The sequence below is a fragment of the Elaeis guineensis genome, chromosome 16 (assembly GCF_000442705.2).
Source record: "Elaeis guineensis isolate ETL-2024a chromosome 16, EG11, whole genome shotgun sequence".
NCBI lineage: Eukaryota > Viridiplantae > Streptophyta > Magnoliopsida > Arecales > Arecaceae > Elaeis > Elaeis guineensis.
In genome coordinates, this window is record NC_026008.2 from 37034170 (window position 1) to 37049433 (window position 15264).

General features: G+C 42.0%; 1 protein-coding gene across 1 annotated transcript; it reads right to left on the reverse strand.

The window, feature by feature from the left end:
* Positions 1-11558: 11558 nt before the first annotated feature.
* Positions 11559-13545, reverse strand: LOC105059544 (protein DMR6-LIKE OXYGENASE 2). The gene is made up of 4 exons (XM_010942873.3): positions 13258-13545; positions 12930-13177; positions 12516-12837; positions 11559-11923 (listed from the first exon to the last, which is right to left on the reverse strand). The coding sequence occupies exons 1-4, from the start codon at positions 13480-13482 to the stop codon at positions 11678-11680; spliced, it is 1041 nt and encodes a 346-aa protein (XP_010941175.1). The 5' UTR covers positions 13483-13545; the 3' UTR covers positions 11559-11677.
* Positions 13546-15264: the final 1719 nt, after the last annotated feature.

Consider the following 15264-nt stretch of genomic DNA (forward strand, 5'->3'; position numbering starts at 1 on the left):
ATAATTATGGATCGATAATTTAGCACCATAAAAAGTGAGACCACGTGCTTGATGGTTACATCAGATTCATCTATAAAAGGAGGATAAGAGAACAGTACTGGTAAGACACTTCTGGCCAGAGCTCTACTATACTCGTTACTCAAATCTACTACTGTTCATTAATTCTCGCTCCAACTTAAGCATCGAAGGATCCCCACCAGACACAACTTCGATCTGTGAGGATGCTATTTTGCAGGTGCTCATCACCAACGACAGGCGATAGAGAATTGGCTGCAACAGATTGGTGCGTTAGGTAGGGAGAGATATCTGCAATCAATCATACCAAAAATCAGAGCCCAACTTTCAATCGATTCGGTGAGGCACTTTTTTCGTCAAGAAGATCCTTCTCCTCCACCTCGGGTAGCAGAGCCTAGTTTCTCATGTCCCGTGGTCACCACAGATGTTCAGATCGCTGCACTTATGCAGCAGAAGAATATTTTAACGGAGGCTGTTAAAAGCCTCCAACAGCAGCAAACCCAGCAGCAACAGCAGCCATTGGCGGAACAACCGGTGGCACAGTCAGTGCCTTCCAGGCACAACCGCCGTCCTCCATGGTGATCACCTTCTCCTTCCCCAAAGCGATCGTCTCGACACTCTCACTAAGATCGAAGATCATATTCTCGGCACTCTCATCGTGCCACCCACCACTCGTGACGTTCTCCCTCTCCTTCCTATCTCCACAGTGTTAGGAAAGAGAAACGGCCACGGATGCCTTCCGCTTCTCCTTCAAATTCATTGAGAGGTTCCACCTCTGGAGTCTCCCAGCAACAGTGGTTAGACGACTATGAATGCAAGTTCTGAAAAATCAAGCACCGACTTGCTCGACTGCAGGTGGAAGGTCAGAAATCCTCCAGCGACTACGACTTCCATACCATCCAACCTCTCTCTCGACACATCTTGGATGAATCGATCCTGTCTCGATTCAAGATGCCACAAGTAGAAGCATACGATGGCTCCACCGACCCAATCGACCACTTAAGAGCTATAAAGCTCTCAAGATGATCCAGAGGGCAACCGATGTCCTCTTATGTATCGACTTCCTGGCAACACTTGCTAAGCTACTTGGGCCTGATATTTCGGACTTCAGTCGGAAAGCATCGATTCCTTCGAGTAGCTCAAGCATTCCTTCGTGGCTCACTTCAGCACTAGCCGAAGGGTGCCACGAATATCCGACAGTCTCTTCTCAATCAAACAAGAAGAGACTAAGACTTTAAGAGACTTTATGGCCCATTTCAATACGGCCACACTTGAGGTCAGGGACCTCAACGAAGACATGACATATCGGCCATGAAGAGGAGACTGAGGGGATCCAAGTTCTCCTACTCTTTAGACAAGACTCTTCTCGGGACCTATGCTGAACTTCTCGAATGCGTGTACAAGTATATCCGTGCAAACAAGGCTACTTCTGACCGCTGATAGACAGAAGGCAAAAGTTAAAAGAAAAAATAAAAGAAAGATGAAGCTCCAACCGAATCAAATCGGTCACCCTCTAATAAGCGAGCTTCACCTCAACGACGGAGTTCGAAATCGAACTATGGCCCAAAATTGAACTATGACAGGTATGACTCCTATACTCCTCTCTCTACTCCTCATGCGCAGATTCTCATAGAGATCGAAGGAGCAGAGTACCTACGACACCCATCGATAAAGGCACCTTCGAGGAATGATGATCGAAGAAAGTACTATCAGTTTCATCATGATCACGATCACGATACCGAACAATGCATCTAGCTCAGAGACGAGATAGAGGTCCTGATCCGATGAGACTACCTCAAAAAGTATCAAAGAGATCCGCCGACTCAACCTCCTGTCGATCGATGTCCTCAACCGCAAACTGAGGAAGCTATCAATAATCAGCCGACTGTAGGAGTAATCAATATGATCTCTGGATGACCGAATTGGGGGGGCAACTTCTGAAGAAGAGTCGGCAAAAAGGCGATGACTCAACGATGTAATAACTTTTTCAAAAGCGGATGTTCAAAAAATTCAAACTCCCCATGATGATGCTGTTGTTGTTTCTACAATAATAGCAAATTATGATGTAAAAAGAATCCTTGTAGATAATAAAAGTTTGACTGATATTTTATTTTTACTCGACTTTCTCTCAAATGCGACTACCGACTGATCAACTCAGAAGAGTTTTGACGCCATTGGTCGATTTTACTGAAGATGCTGTGACTAAGAAAATTTTTTTTCTCTTAACCGTGGGAACTGAACTACTACAGAGCACTATTTTTGTGATATTCATGGTTGTCTGAGTTCCTTCGGCCTATAACGCCATACTCGGATGACCTAGCCTTAATGCATTGAGAGAGATGGTCTCAACATACCATTTATTGGTCTGATTTTTGACAAGAAATGGAGTCGGAGAAATACATGGAGACCAACAGTTTGCTCGATGCTGCTTCTTAATCTTCACTCAAAATATTAAACCTGAAGACTCTCTACCCATCGACAAGTTGGACCAAAGAGAGAATCAAGAGAGGGGTGAACCAGCTAAATAACAGGTTTCCATCCCACTAAAAGAAGAAGATTCAGAAAATATGGTCCAAATTAGATTGCAGTTGTCTGATCTGGAGCGACAGTAATTAATAAATCTACTAAGAGCAAATGCCGACATCTTCGTTTGGTCGGCCACCGACATGTCAGGCATCCCTCCATATGTAATAACTCACCGACTCAACATCAATCTAAATATCAAGCCAGTGAGACAGAAGAAACGATCTTTTGCCCTTGAAAGACAGAAGGTCATTGACGAAGAGATCGACAAGCACCTCACAGCAAGCTTTATTAGAGAAGCTACTTATCCCGATTGGCTTACCAATGTGGTAATGGTGAGGAAGGCCAATGAAAAATGAAGAATTTGTATCGACTACACAGATTTGAATGAGGCTTGTCCAAAAGACAGCTTTTCATTACCAAAGATTGACTAACTGGTTGATGCAATTTCAGGCCATCGACTTTTAAGCTTCATGGATGCCTTAGTTGGATATAATCAAATTCGAATGGTGCCAGAAAATGAGGAGCACACAACCTTCATAATCGATAAAGTCATATACTATTATAAAGTGATACCTTTTGATTTGAAAAATATCGGAGCCACCTATCAATGGCTTGTCAATAAGATCTTCAAAGCACAGATCAGGCGAAACATGGAGGTATATGTGGACGACATGATGGTGAAAAGTCTCCAAGCTTCAGAGCATGTTTGAGATCTGGAAGAAGCCTTTAGAACACTTCGACGACACCAGATGAAGTTGAATCCTACTAAGTATGCATTCGAGGTGACTTCTGAGAAATTTTTTAGATTTTTTGTATCACAATAAGGAATAGAGGCTAATCCCGAGAAGATAAAAACTATTATCAACATGAAGCATCTGAGCTTCAAAAAAGAGATACAGTAACTTAATAGAAGAGTTGCTACACTCAGTCAATTTATTTCTAGGTCGGCTAAAAGATGTTTGCCTTTCTTCAAGACTTTATGACAAATGAAGGACTTCTCATGGTCAGATGAATACCGACAGTCCTTTGAAGACTTGAAAAAGTACTTGACTTCTCTATCTCTGCTCATAAAACCAAAAGTCAGAGAAATACTGTATCTCTATTTGGCAACTTCGACTAAAGCGATCAGTTCGGTGCTCGTCCAAGAAGATGAAAATCGAATCCAATGATCGATCTACTACACAGCAAGGTGCTACATAATGCCGAAGTGAGGTATTCAAGAGCAGAGAAGTTGATCTACATTTTGATTCAAAAATGAAGAAGATGATCTATGCTCTGATTATATCATCGCAACAGCTTTGCCCATACTTTCAAGCATACCTGATTGTGGTCTTAACCGATCAGCCGTTGAAGACAATCTTGTATCGACCTGATACTTTGGGTCGAATGGCAAAGTGGATAGTAAAACTTGACGAATTCAACATACAATATCGCACACGCCCGTCAATGAAGGCATAAATTCTAGCCGACTTCATCGTCGAATATACAGTATCCGATAATAAATTAGAGAATGAAATTGATGATACAATAAAGCAGATCGTGACTCCCAAATCTGACCTAAAGTCAACTTGGGTGCTGCACATTGATAGAGCATCTAATGCGCGGGGCAGTGGAGCATGTCTCATTCTTTCAAATTTTGAAGGAGTGGTCACTGAATATGTCCTTCGGTTCAACTTCAAAGCATCGAATAATCAAGTCGAATATGAAACACTCTTAGTCGGCTTGAAGATCGCCAAGGAACATGACATCGACAGTTTGAAGGTCTTTACCGATTTGCAATTAATTACTGAATAGGTCAAGGATGAATTTGAAGCTCGAGACCCAATCATGATGAAGTATCTTCAAAAGGTGAAGGATCTTATATCTATCTTGAAATACTTTGAGATCTTTCACATTCTGAGAACTGAAAATGCTTAAGCCAACATACTCTCCCAACTTGCAACTATTTCTTTCAACTCGCTGGATCAGACATTCGTTGAATATCTCAAACGGTCGAGTATCGACAAGGTTGAGGAGGTATTACAGCTCACTATTGAACCAAGCTGGATGGGTCCGATCGTCCAGTACTTGACAAATGGGACTCTTCCTATGAATCCCTCAGAAGTCAAATGACTCCGATGGACGGCCTCTCAATATATTATGATGAATGGTCATCTCTACAAAAGGTCATTCTCTCTTCCTTTACTAAAGTGTTTAAAACCAACAGATGCCGACTATGCACTTTGAGAAGTTCACGCAAGGATTTACGAAAATCACTTGAGGGGCAAATCATTAGCCTACAAAGTTTTATGATAAGAATATTACTGGCCCACTATGAAGAAAGATACAGCTGAGCTTGTCTGAAGGTGTGAACCATGCCAGAAATATGCAAATATCTAGCACCAACCAGCTAGCCAGCTTACATCAATTGTTGCACCATGACCCTTCGCACAGTGGAGAATTGACATACTTGATCCTTTTCTCCCGACATCTGGTCAGAAAAAATTTATTATGGTTGCTATCGACTACTTCATCAAATGGATAGAAGCTGAATCTCTGGCATAAATTATCAAAAATAAGATAGAAAACTTCATTCAGAAATCAATCATATACAGATTCGGTTTGCCACACATCATCATTACTGATAATGGTCGGTAATTCAACAATCAAAACTTTAAAGAATTCTATGCAAAATTTCATATTACACACAAACTCACCTCAGTCGGCCATCCACAATCAAATGGAGAGGTGGAAGTAACCAACCGAACAATTCTGCATGGACTTAAGATCCGACAGAATGAAGCTAAAGGTCTTTGCATAGAAGAACTATATCCGATCTTATGGGTATACCGAATAACTCCTTGTATTCTGATAAGAGAGTCATCATTCAATTTAGCCTATGGAATAAAAGCGATGATCTCGCTCGAGATCGGATTGCCATCAATAAGGATCAAACAATACAGTGAGCCGAGCAATCTTGAATGTCAGACAGCTGATTTAGATCTACTCCCAAAAGTCCCACTCTTTTTCATGGATGAAATACACCAACATGATGATTTTTTGATGGTTGAATGTGGCCAAGACAGCAAGCTCAAATTCGAATGGCTACATATTGGCAAAGAGTAGTCCGGTACTATAATGCAAGAGTCAAACCGAAAGTCTTTCGATCAGGAGACTTGGTCCTAAGGAAAGCAGAAGTCTCAAAATCTTTGGATCAAGAAAAATTATCTCCAAATTGAGAAGGATCTTATAGAATAGCTAAAACACTCAGACCGGATGCATATCGACTAGAAACACTTAAAAGGTCAGCTATTCTTCGAACATAAAATGCTAATAATTTAAAGATATATCATCAATAAAATTACCTATGTACATATTGTTCAGAATGAAATACAGAATTTTAGAATTTCAAAATCACAAGTTTCGATCAACTTCCATCAATCATCGATTATATGTCGGCTTTCACTGTAAAAGCCGAACTATTGACTATGCTTCAACGCAGAATGTATCTCGATTTTTCACTATAAAAATCAACATTAATTACATCAACTTTCGTTGTAAAGATCGTCATACCGACTATGTCTCGATATTGAATATATTCTGACTTTCCACTATAAAAGCCGAGTACCGACTATGTCCCGATATTAAATATATTTCAGTTTTCACTATAAAAGTCGATCATAGTCAAAAGACTAGCATGCTGACTTAGTCTTACCTAAGTGAAACATTATGCCAATACGATCAAGGTCGGATTGAAATTATATCGACTCGCTATGGTCAGTCGAAAGATATTCGGCTTGCCATCAATTATCAAACAACATGATGTACAAACTGATTAATCGTCGGACTCAGGGTATTCAACTTATTATTGTTTATCCTAATTCTTAAAGTATGTCAAAAAGAACTATGCGACTAATAGGTGATTCTACAAGTTTCTATTGAATGATCGGTTCGTCGATTAATATTCGATAGTTAAACAATTTGCATTGCAGACAAGCACAATCAGACAGAAGTCTTAAAGAAAAATTTTTTTCATTCATTATGAAGAGGTTACAAAATTAGATCGAAGTTCGATTACAAGTGTCTGATTACAAAAAGAAAATAAAACTACATCGATCAAACTTCGTCGTCATCTTTATCTCTTTGCTCTGGAGTAGCTTCGGAGATTTGGATGATTTCTGGTGGTGGTGGTGTCGGTGTTCTTCTTTCAGCCGACACTGCATCTTCTTCAGCAGCTCCATCTTCCGACCCTGGAGGAACGATGCTGCTCAAGTCGAGATTCGGATATAATTTTTCGATGGCGTCTCGACTGTCTTCATACCGGACGCAGTAAGAGACGAATCCATCTTCGAGGATCTTTTCCTTAAATTCTTCTAAATCTTTGAAGTCCTCGATCACTCGACTTAACGCCTCCCTCGTCGACTCCACTTCCGCCTTCACCAGCTCAGTATCGGCTCATGCCAACTCAGCATTGGCTTGTGTGAAAGATGGCTCTTCTTCGACCAGTGCTAGCCTTTCCAGATTGGCCTGATGTCGTCTATGTTCGGCTTTGAGTTCGGTAATACATCCATCTCATTCCTGTCGAAGTCGATGGATGGAGTGTTTCTTGCTCTTAACCTTCAACTCAAAAGTCAAAATATTTTGACAAGATGACTCAAGTTCGGCTCCAGAAGATTTCAAGTCGTCAGTCAATCAGGAGATCTCCTGCTGAAGCTTGGCCTCCCGCTCAACTGCCGACTTAAGCTGTTTAAGGACAGTCACCTTCTCAGCATCGATGACCGCCACTTTATTCATCTACGATCGACGGAAGTCGTCAAATTTCTCATAGCCAACTTTCAAAGCAGACATGTCATAGATCAGCTACAAACAGAAGATGAGTCGGATCAGATATATATTTAAAAAAAAAAAAAGAAAAGAGAAGGAGTAAAACAACTTACCCCGACTATCATCGGATAAAAAAATGAGAACATCTCGACCACTGTCCTTTTTCTTCGACTCTTCCAATCAGTCAGGAGAATAGCGACATGGAGAAGCCGCTTGGCCAATGTCGGATCGATCAGGACCGACTCATCTCCGGGCACCACAAGGTTAAAATGGACTGTGTGGCCTTCCGATGCTGCATCGTCTGTCGAAGTCATCGGAGCTTTTCTCCGATCTCCTGTCGGCAGCCCCATATTTGAAAGCGCGAAAAAACTTGAACTGGATTGTGTTAGAGAAACTCCTGCCAAAGGAGCAACTGACGTAGCCGCTGAATGCTTGGGTTCAGTCGCAACCTCCACCTCAGCCCGAACCTCCTCATATGATGGAGCTACCAACTCTGTTGCGGCAATTCCTTCTCTCGCCACCCCATCTGTGGATGGCGCAATGAGAAGTGCTGTCGAGGCTGACAATGCCAGGACCGGCTTAGGAACCGATGGTACCTCAGGTTCCTCAGTCGGCATTGAAGCAGCAGCTCAAGCTTGTGTCGAAGCAGCAACTGGACCCGGTGTTGAAGCAGCAATTGGAGCTTGCGTTGAAGCAGCAATTGGAGCCTACATCGAAGCTATAACTCAACTCTTCTTCGATGGTCGGGAAGGTCCAGCCTCAGTCGCTGCCCTCTTTCTGGCAGCATGCTGACGAACGTTGGCGAGCGACACTCATGCCCTCGGCTGTATGGCTGCAATCAGAACAAAAGTTAACATAATCCAGAAACAAAGGAAGAATAAAGTTGGAAATGATCGACTATACTATACCTAAGTTGGCGACCGAAGTAAGGCCAATGTCATAGAGAACCTGTTCGGTTATAAGCTCCCTCTGCGGTGGGACCACAATATCCTTTAGCCGATGGAAGTCCTCTCGATCGTCGATCTCCACCCGATTGTTATCGTTGAGACCGATTCTTGGATTGCTCCAACGAGAAGGAAAACTCCAAGGAAGAGAGGAAGAAGTAAAGAAGAACTGGTTCTTCCACCCATGGATGGATGATGGAAGATCGATAATAAAAGAAAGATCTTTTCGAAGGTTGAAGAACCACCAATCCCTGACCTTGGGATGAGGTCGAAGGATAAAGAAAGCACGAAAAAGAGAAGGATGAGGTACGATCGACAATAACCGACACAACAAAGCAAAACGATTATTAGTCGAATCGAATTCGATGTTAGTTGAGCAGGGCAGAGATCGTAGTAGTCCAAAATATTTCGAACGAACTCCAAAATCAGAAATCAAAGAGCCATCCAAAGATCTTTAACATAAAAGGCCACCTGGCCCGAAGGAGGGGCATTCACCCGACCATCGATGCCAGGGGCAAAAAGCTGATACTGCTCTGAGATGCGATATTGCCCTTGAAGTCGGTCGACGTTCGATTCCGAAAGTGAAGAAGCCTCCACTTTCAGACCCGATAGAGAGTCGTCAGTCGGATTCTCCAACCGACCATCCCGAGAAGAAGAACCCCTAGCCATTGAAAAGAAAAGAGGCTAAAAGAGATGAAGGACGACTTGAAGACAGAAGACTTAGCCTAAAACTCAAAAGAAAAGACGAGAAAGGAAGAATCTTCAAACGCTAGAAGATCCTCTGGCAGAGCTTTTGCAGCAAAAGAGACAAATAAAAAATAAAAGTTGGCAGAAAGCGATCCTATATATATAGGATCCCTCAACGGCCAGGATCGAAGCACTCAAACCAAGATCTCTCCAGATGTTAACACGTGGTGACATCTAGGCCAATCATTGATCGAACAGTTTGACGCACCTACTCCAGATCGAGTCATGTCACCACTATCCGAGTGAATAGCTCTGACGCAATGACATTCGGACATATGGCAAAGATCTACTAGTCAGAATCATATCGTTCGATGTCGATTCGCCTTCTCAAAACAATATCTGACACTGACATCCGATACCGAATCGTCCTATCAGTGTGACAGTCTAATGATGATTTTGTACTCACCAAAACGACAAAGCAGCCGACGCTCATATCCCGAAGAAGCTAGCAACCAAATCGGGATTCGATATCACATGAAAAGACTCCCTTCATCCAACGTGACAAACCACGTGGTGGCACATGTCACATCACCTTGGACTTGGGAGTGGGGAGCAACTATTGAGGTAAGTCAATCGACCCCTGACTCAAGTCAACCAACCCCCGATATCCGACTCAACAAAGGTCGATCGACCAAACATACAATTTCGACTATGCATCAGCTGACACCGATACATGGTCAGCGAACTGATTGACACTCGACTACTACCGACCAATAGCAGAACAATCTTCGATTTGAGACCGTCAGCATATCAGAACTACTAATCGATGGTCACTCAGACGTTCTATCGACATACCAAGATAACCGACATATAGTCAGTCAATCTGCTCAACGTGCTATAATAGTTATGAACGGTTATCAACTATGTGTCACAGCAATTACTGAAAATTAACGACCCACTAACTCCACAATTATGATCGATAATTTAGCACCATAAAAAATGAGACTACGTGCTCGACGGTTACATCAGATTTATCTATAAAAGGAGGATAAAGGAACAGTACTGGTAAGATACTTCTAGCCAGAGTTCTGCTATACTCGTTACTCAAATCTACTACTATTCATCAATTCTCGCTTTGACTTCAGCATCGGAGGATCTCCGTCGAATATAATTTCGATCTGTGAGGATGCTGTTTTACAGGTATTCATTACTGACGATAAACGATAGAGAATTGACCGCAATAATTAAAAATAAGACACAACCTTGACAAATAAAGTGTCGGAAGTTATCATCCGTAGGGTCACTGTAATTTTCATAAATAAAGGGTTACTTGATGGCCACCATCTCACCCGAGCATGGAGATGGATGACTGCCAAAATAGGATGTGATGTATTATATCACATTGCATGCTATACACCATGTGTCATGTTTGGATATTTGATAGCTACCTATATTCACAATACAGGTAACCCCACTCACCTTGAAGCTGTGCATTGGAGTAGATGATAGACCACAGCGATAAACAATAATAGATCTCTCTCACCTGATGACATGGCAGTTTTGTCTCTTTCCTAGCTCAAATTTTGGAATTACTTTCTAAGAGAAGTGCATTAATTTCTCTATAATCCCTAATCTGAGTGGAAATGGGAAATGGTTTTCGCAGTATCATGCATAATTGGCAGTACAATTAATTTCATAATTGGCAGTATTCTTAGTTTAATTTTATCATTTTGTAACAAGCATTTTATTATTTTATAACAATATCCTTGTTCCTCAAAATTCGATAATTTTACAGCAATCATGTGAAAGCCATCAACTCTCGTTTTAATAATATCTTGTTATTAAAGTGTTTGTTTCTATGTGATTAATATATAAGATAATTGCCACTGAGGTAGTAGACCGGTGGAGCGGCTTTGCCTTCCACCCATGTGATCAGTTCGAGGCGCGAATTGCGTGATTAAATGCCAACAAGAGAATGACTTGAGGCATTCTTGTTTGGCAGCCTCGACACAGAGACTGAAAGCAGTATCTGATCTTTCGACCTTCAATGATGCTGGGATGACGTACTCATCCATTGAATTTAGCTCATATGGTGGAGAAAAAAATTCTTCCTCAAACTCGTTCTCTGAATCGAATATTCTCCCGTGGAGGTTGGGATCCTATGGTCATACCCAGGGACGGTAGCTACGCCGGGGTCACTCTCTCCCCGTTGAACATTCTCCAATGAAGGTTGGGGCCCTATGACCACATCTAGGGGTGGTGGCTGCGCTGAGGTCATCTCCTCCTAATTCTCATTTTGCTTACCAAAAAAAATATAAGATGGTTTCCTTCCTCTATCCATGAGATCATGGCCCCGAACTATTCATGGGTCAAATTTGCCCGCTCTCAGACTTGCCCACAGAAAGTCTTCTAAATTAATCCCGCTAGCGTCTGAGTGTCGTATCTCCTTCTATCTCCTGTTGAGGACTGTTCCTCGGATTGATTGCAAAGTATCAGACTTGTAACTAGAGTTTCCGTGCTACTGTAGTTGAACCAAACCGTCAAATTCCAAAGCAAGCTTTCAACACTTTGGAAAGCAAAACAAGAGAAAACAACCAAGATAAGGTGTGTTATTGGATCTTAAGACCTTCAGAATTTTTTCACCAGCGTCACGTACGCATGGTAAGGCTTGTCGCATGTACATGTCCTGCATGACTACTAGCCTAGCCGGCTTTAAACAAGTCAAGACAGCTCTCGGAATTCAATCCGTGGTCCCAAAACTTCTCATAATATTCTGCATAGGTGAAGCTCCTATAGATTGAAGGGTGCTCTTCATCAACAAGTGATTCTGGTGGTTTTATCACGGCATCAGGAGATGGACAGTAGAAAGTAGGAATTGAGATCCTCTCAGAATTGCTGTTAACTACTGCTCGGTGGAGCACGCTGTTGTACTTGCCATTGCTGAGTACCTGTCGAAAAGTAATTAACCATATGAAGATTAAGATGCCATTAAAATTATAGACTGTTACAATGGCATCTAGTGCTGATCTAGTTTCCATAAGGATGCTTGATTGAACTAATTGGGCCTCTAGTCCCACTTTTGAGACTGTCTGAAAACCACTCTATCAAGAGAAGGCAAGGCAGGGATTAAGGGGGAAAAAAAACGAACATCATTTGTCTTGCAATTCCAAAGACTAACCAGAACATCAAAAATTGACTTAGATAGATAGACAGATAGATAAATAGATATAGATATGGATAATCATCTTCTTGTGTTCATATTTATCCAATCCGTTCTTAGTGGAAAAAAAGAATATGAGCAAGTAAATTAATTAGATCTATTTGCAGGTCTATTTCCAGATCCTCTGCAATAATGCAAAACGTGTCATGTCTATAAGCTTTTTGAAGCTTAGATGAAAGAGGTGGAGGATTGACTTCAGGTTCAATTTAGGTCCATCAAGAAAGGAATAAGAAAAGAAGAAAAGGACATCAAGCTTATAAATAATTAACTAGTGATTTGCATGAAACAATTCTTTATCAAGTTTTCAAAGGATACCCTACCTGTATCTGATCGCCAAGGTTGATTACCAAGTTATACGGTTCAGGGTTAACGGTGACCCACTTCCCATCATGAAGCACTTGCAGGCCAGAAACTCCATCTTGCAGCAGGAGAGTGATGACGTTGTTATCTTTGTGGCCTGGTAATCCGTATGTCAGCTCCGGTTGCGGGCATGGTGGATAGTAGTTTATGGCCAAGTGCTGTCCATGGCTGCCTAACGCCTTATTCATGAAGTCTTTTTCCAGACCCAAACTCTCTGAAATAGCCTCCAAAATTCGCAGAGCCAGCTCTCTTACATTTTTACAGTACTCACCCACGACTTGCCTGCAATAGAATATGGTGCATGCATGGTTACCATGATCATTGTAGTGCAATGAAAAAGAAATTCTTCTACGGAATAAAAGGGAAATTTACACCTGAAGCATGGAGGGTTGTCGGGCCACTCATGAATGAAATCTTCGAGAGGGTAGCAATGGATCCTCAAGTAGTCCCTCCAGCTGCCAACCTTCTCAGTTTTGATGTTGAAGCTGGTGGAGAGTCTAGACGTCTTCATGGGGTCATCTGAGTAGTTCTTCAGTCTTTCATGCTCTGGCAAATGGAAGAATTCCTTTGATACACATAACATGTTGTCGATCACCGACTCAGGGATGCCATGGTTCTTGACCTACAAGAATAATATTAATCTCTGTTAGATTAGGAGGGATTGCACCAAGATATCTGTAAGGTATACAAAGAGTTTGGTACTTGGAAGAATCCATCCTTTAGGCATGCAGCACCAATTTCTTTGATTAATTTGCTGCGGCCAGGGCCAGTGAGTCCTTGAAGGTCTATGAGGGGGATTGATGCGTCCGAGGTCTTCACACCATGTAGATTGTGGCGGTCGGAGATTGGACGAATGAAGTTAGAGGGGACGGAGCTGCAAGTTTGGGCTATGTCAGAGACGAGGAGCTTGGAGGGGGCAGTGATCATGGTGGGAGAAGGAGGGGATAGAATTTTTAGAAGATCATGGAGTGGGGTGGCTGCTGGGCTGTCATTTATAGTCCACGACGGGATATCATGTCGTGCTAGATGTTAGAGTAAATCTTCTGATTACTTAAACTAGACCGGCAAATCCCTGGTGATAATTTTTTTTCATTTTCCATATGTTGCTGGTCTCTTTCTCTTTCGGGATAAGGTTGGATGTTGGAAGTGCAATAAGTGCATCCAAAAATTGAAAAGTGTATATGTCAGATGCGGGTCCCATGAAAGCATCTAGGGAAAAATTCTCTCTTTGAAGTAGGTGGCCACTCTTGAAATTCTAACCGCATTGATCCTCCTATCCATCACCATTCTGCACGTCTTGGATAGGTCCTTTGGAATCTTAGAGCAACATAAGTAGCCCCATACTTTCAAATCCTGACTACGATAGATCGAAATCGAAGTGGCGAGAATCTGATCAACAAGCGGACCATCAAAGAATCGGATGAAATTCTAAACTCTCCAACCCCTATCATCGATAATGAATAAGTCGTAGATATGCAAATAATCATCCACCTTGCTACTGATGTAGATCGGCCAGCAAAAAAAAGACAAGCTGAAAATTTAAACATCCTGGATCACATCAATAGAAGTCTCATCCCTAATCAACCATCTAACCTAGACTAGTACTGATAGGCTGTGGATATAAATCTCCTTCTAGATGAAGGAGCAACTATGGGTAATCTGAATTTGGGACTCCTGACTCCATGTCCCATACCGAACTCTCATCACCTTGCTTTACAAGCAATCAGACTGAATAATGGATCTAGCAGCATGCCCGATGATCATGATCTCCCTCCTGACCACTAAAGACTGAATTCCAAAGCCCCCATCCCTCAAAGGCTGGTAGACTGCCTCAGAGGATAGCCGGTGGATCTCACATCCATCATGCCTTGAGCCCCATAAAAAGTTTCGAAACTGCCGCTCCAACCTCCTGAGACAAAAACTTGGCACAATCATATTTGCCAAGAGGTACACTAGGATGGAGCTTAGCACCGATCTCATAAGAGTCATCCTACTTATCATGGAGAGGGCATTGCGGGTTTGCCATCCTTCAAGGTGATCCTGAATCTGCTGCTCCATAGGCCTGCGATCGGTCCTCTGAAGTCACCATTCAATAATAAAAATATCAGATAGATCAAAATCCCAGTCTGCTCCTGGATCCCCAACCTCTTCCAAATCACCTTCTTCATCTAGATCTTCATCTCGAGACTAAAGATGACCATGTACTTCTTTAGATTCACAAGCTGGCCAAAAGTATGACAATAGGCCTCAACAATGGATGCAAAGCACCTTGCATTCTAAACTGAGGCCTAACTAATAAGAAGATAGTCATCTGTAAAAAGAATATGTGAAAATAGCTGAGCCCCATGGATGGGAAAATAGGACTCTAACTCCGACCCCTAAATTACGGCCCTCAACCCCTGAGACAGAGTATCAGTATACAAAATAAACAAGGGGAGAAAAGGCAACCTTGGTGAAGCCTAACTATCAAGTGAAAAAACTTCATCGAGACACCATTAATCAAAATGACAAAGCTCAGGATCTCCATACAGTCTATAATCCAATCGATCCATCTATCCTGTAAGCCGAGCTCCTCTAGCATCCATCATAGAAAATGCTAACTTATCCGGTCATATACTAACTCCATGTTTAGCTTAATCATCATAAGACCTTGGCAAGCAGGTAGTCATTGCAGATCATGCACAAACTCTTAGGCAACCAAGACATTGT

Excerpts from the sequence above, each read along its gene's own strand:
- LOC105059544 (XM_010942873.3), bottom strand. The coding sequence starts at position 13,482 with ATGATCACTGCCCCCTCCAAGCTCCTCGTCTCTGACATAGCCCAAACT. Across the intron at positions 13,178-13,257 it reads TAAAGGATGGATTCTTCCAA|GTCAAGAACCATGGCATCCC; the intron begins GTACCAAACTCT and ends TTATTCTTGTAG. Across the intron at positions 12,838-12,929 it reads GACAACCCTCCATGCTTCAG|GCAAGTCGTGGGTGAGTACT; the intron begins GTGTAAATTTCC and ends ATTCTATTGCAG.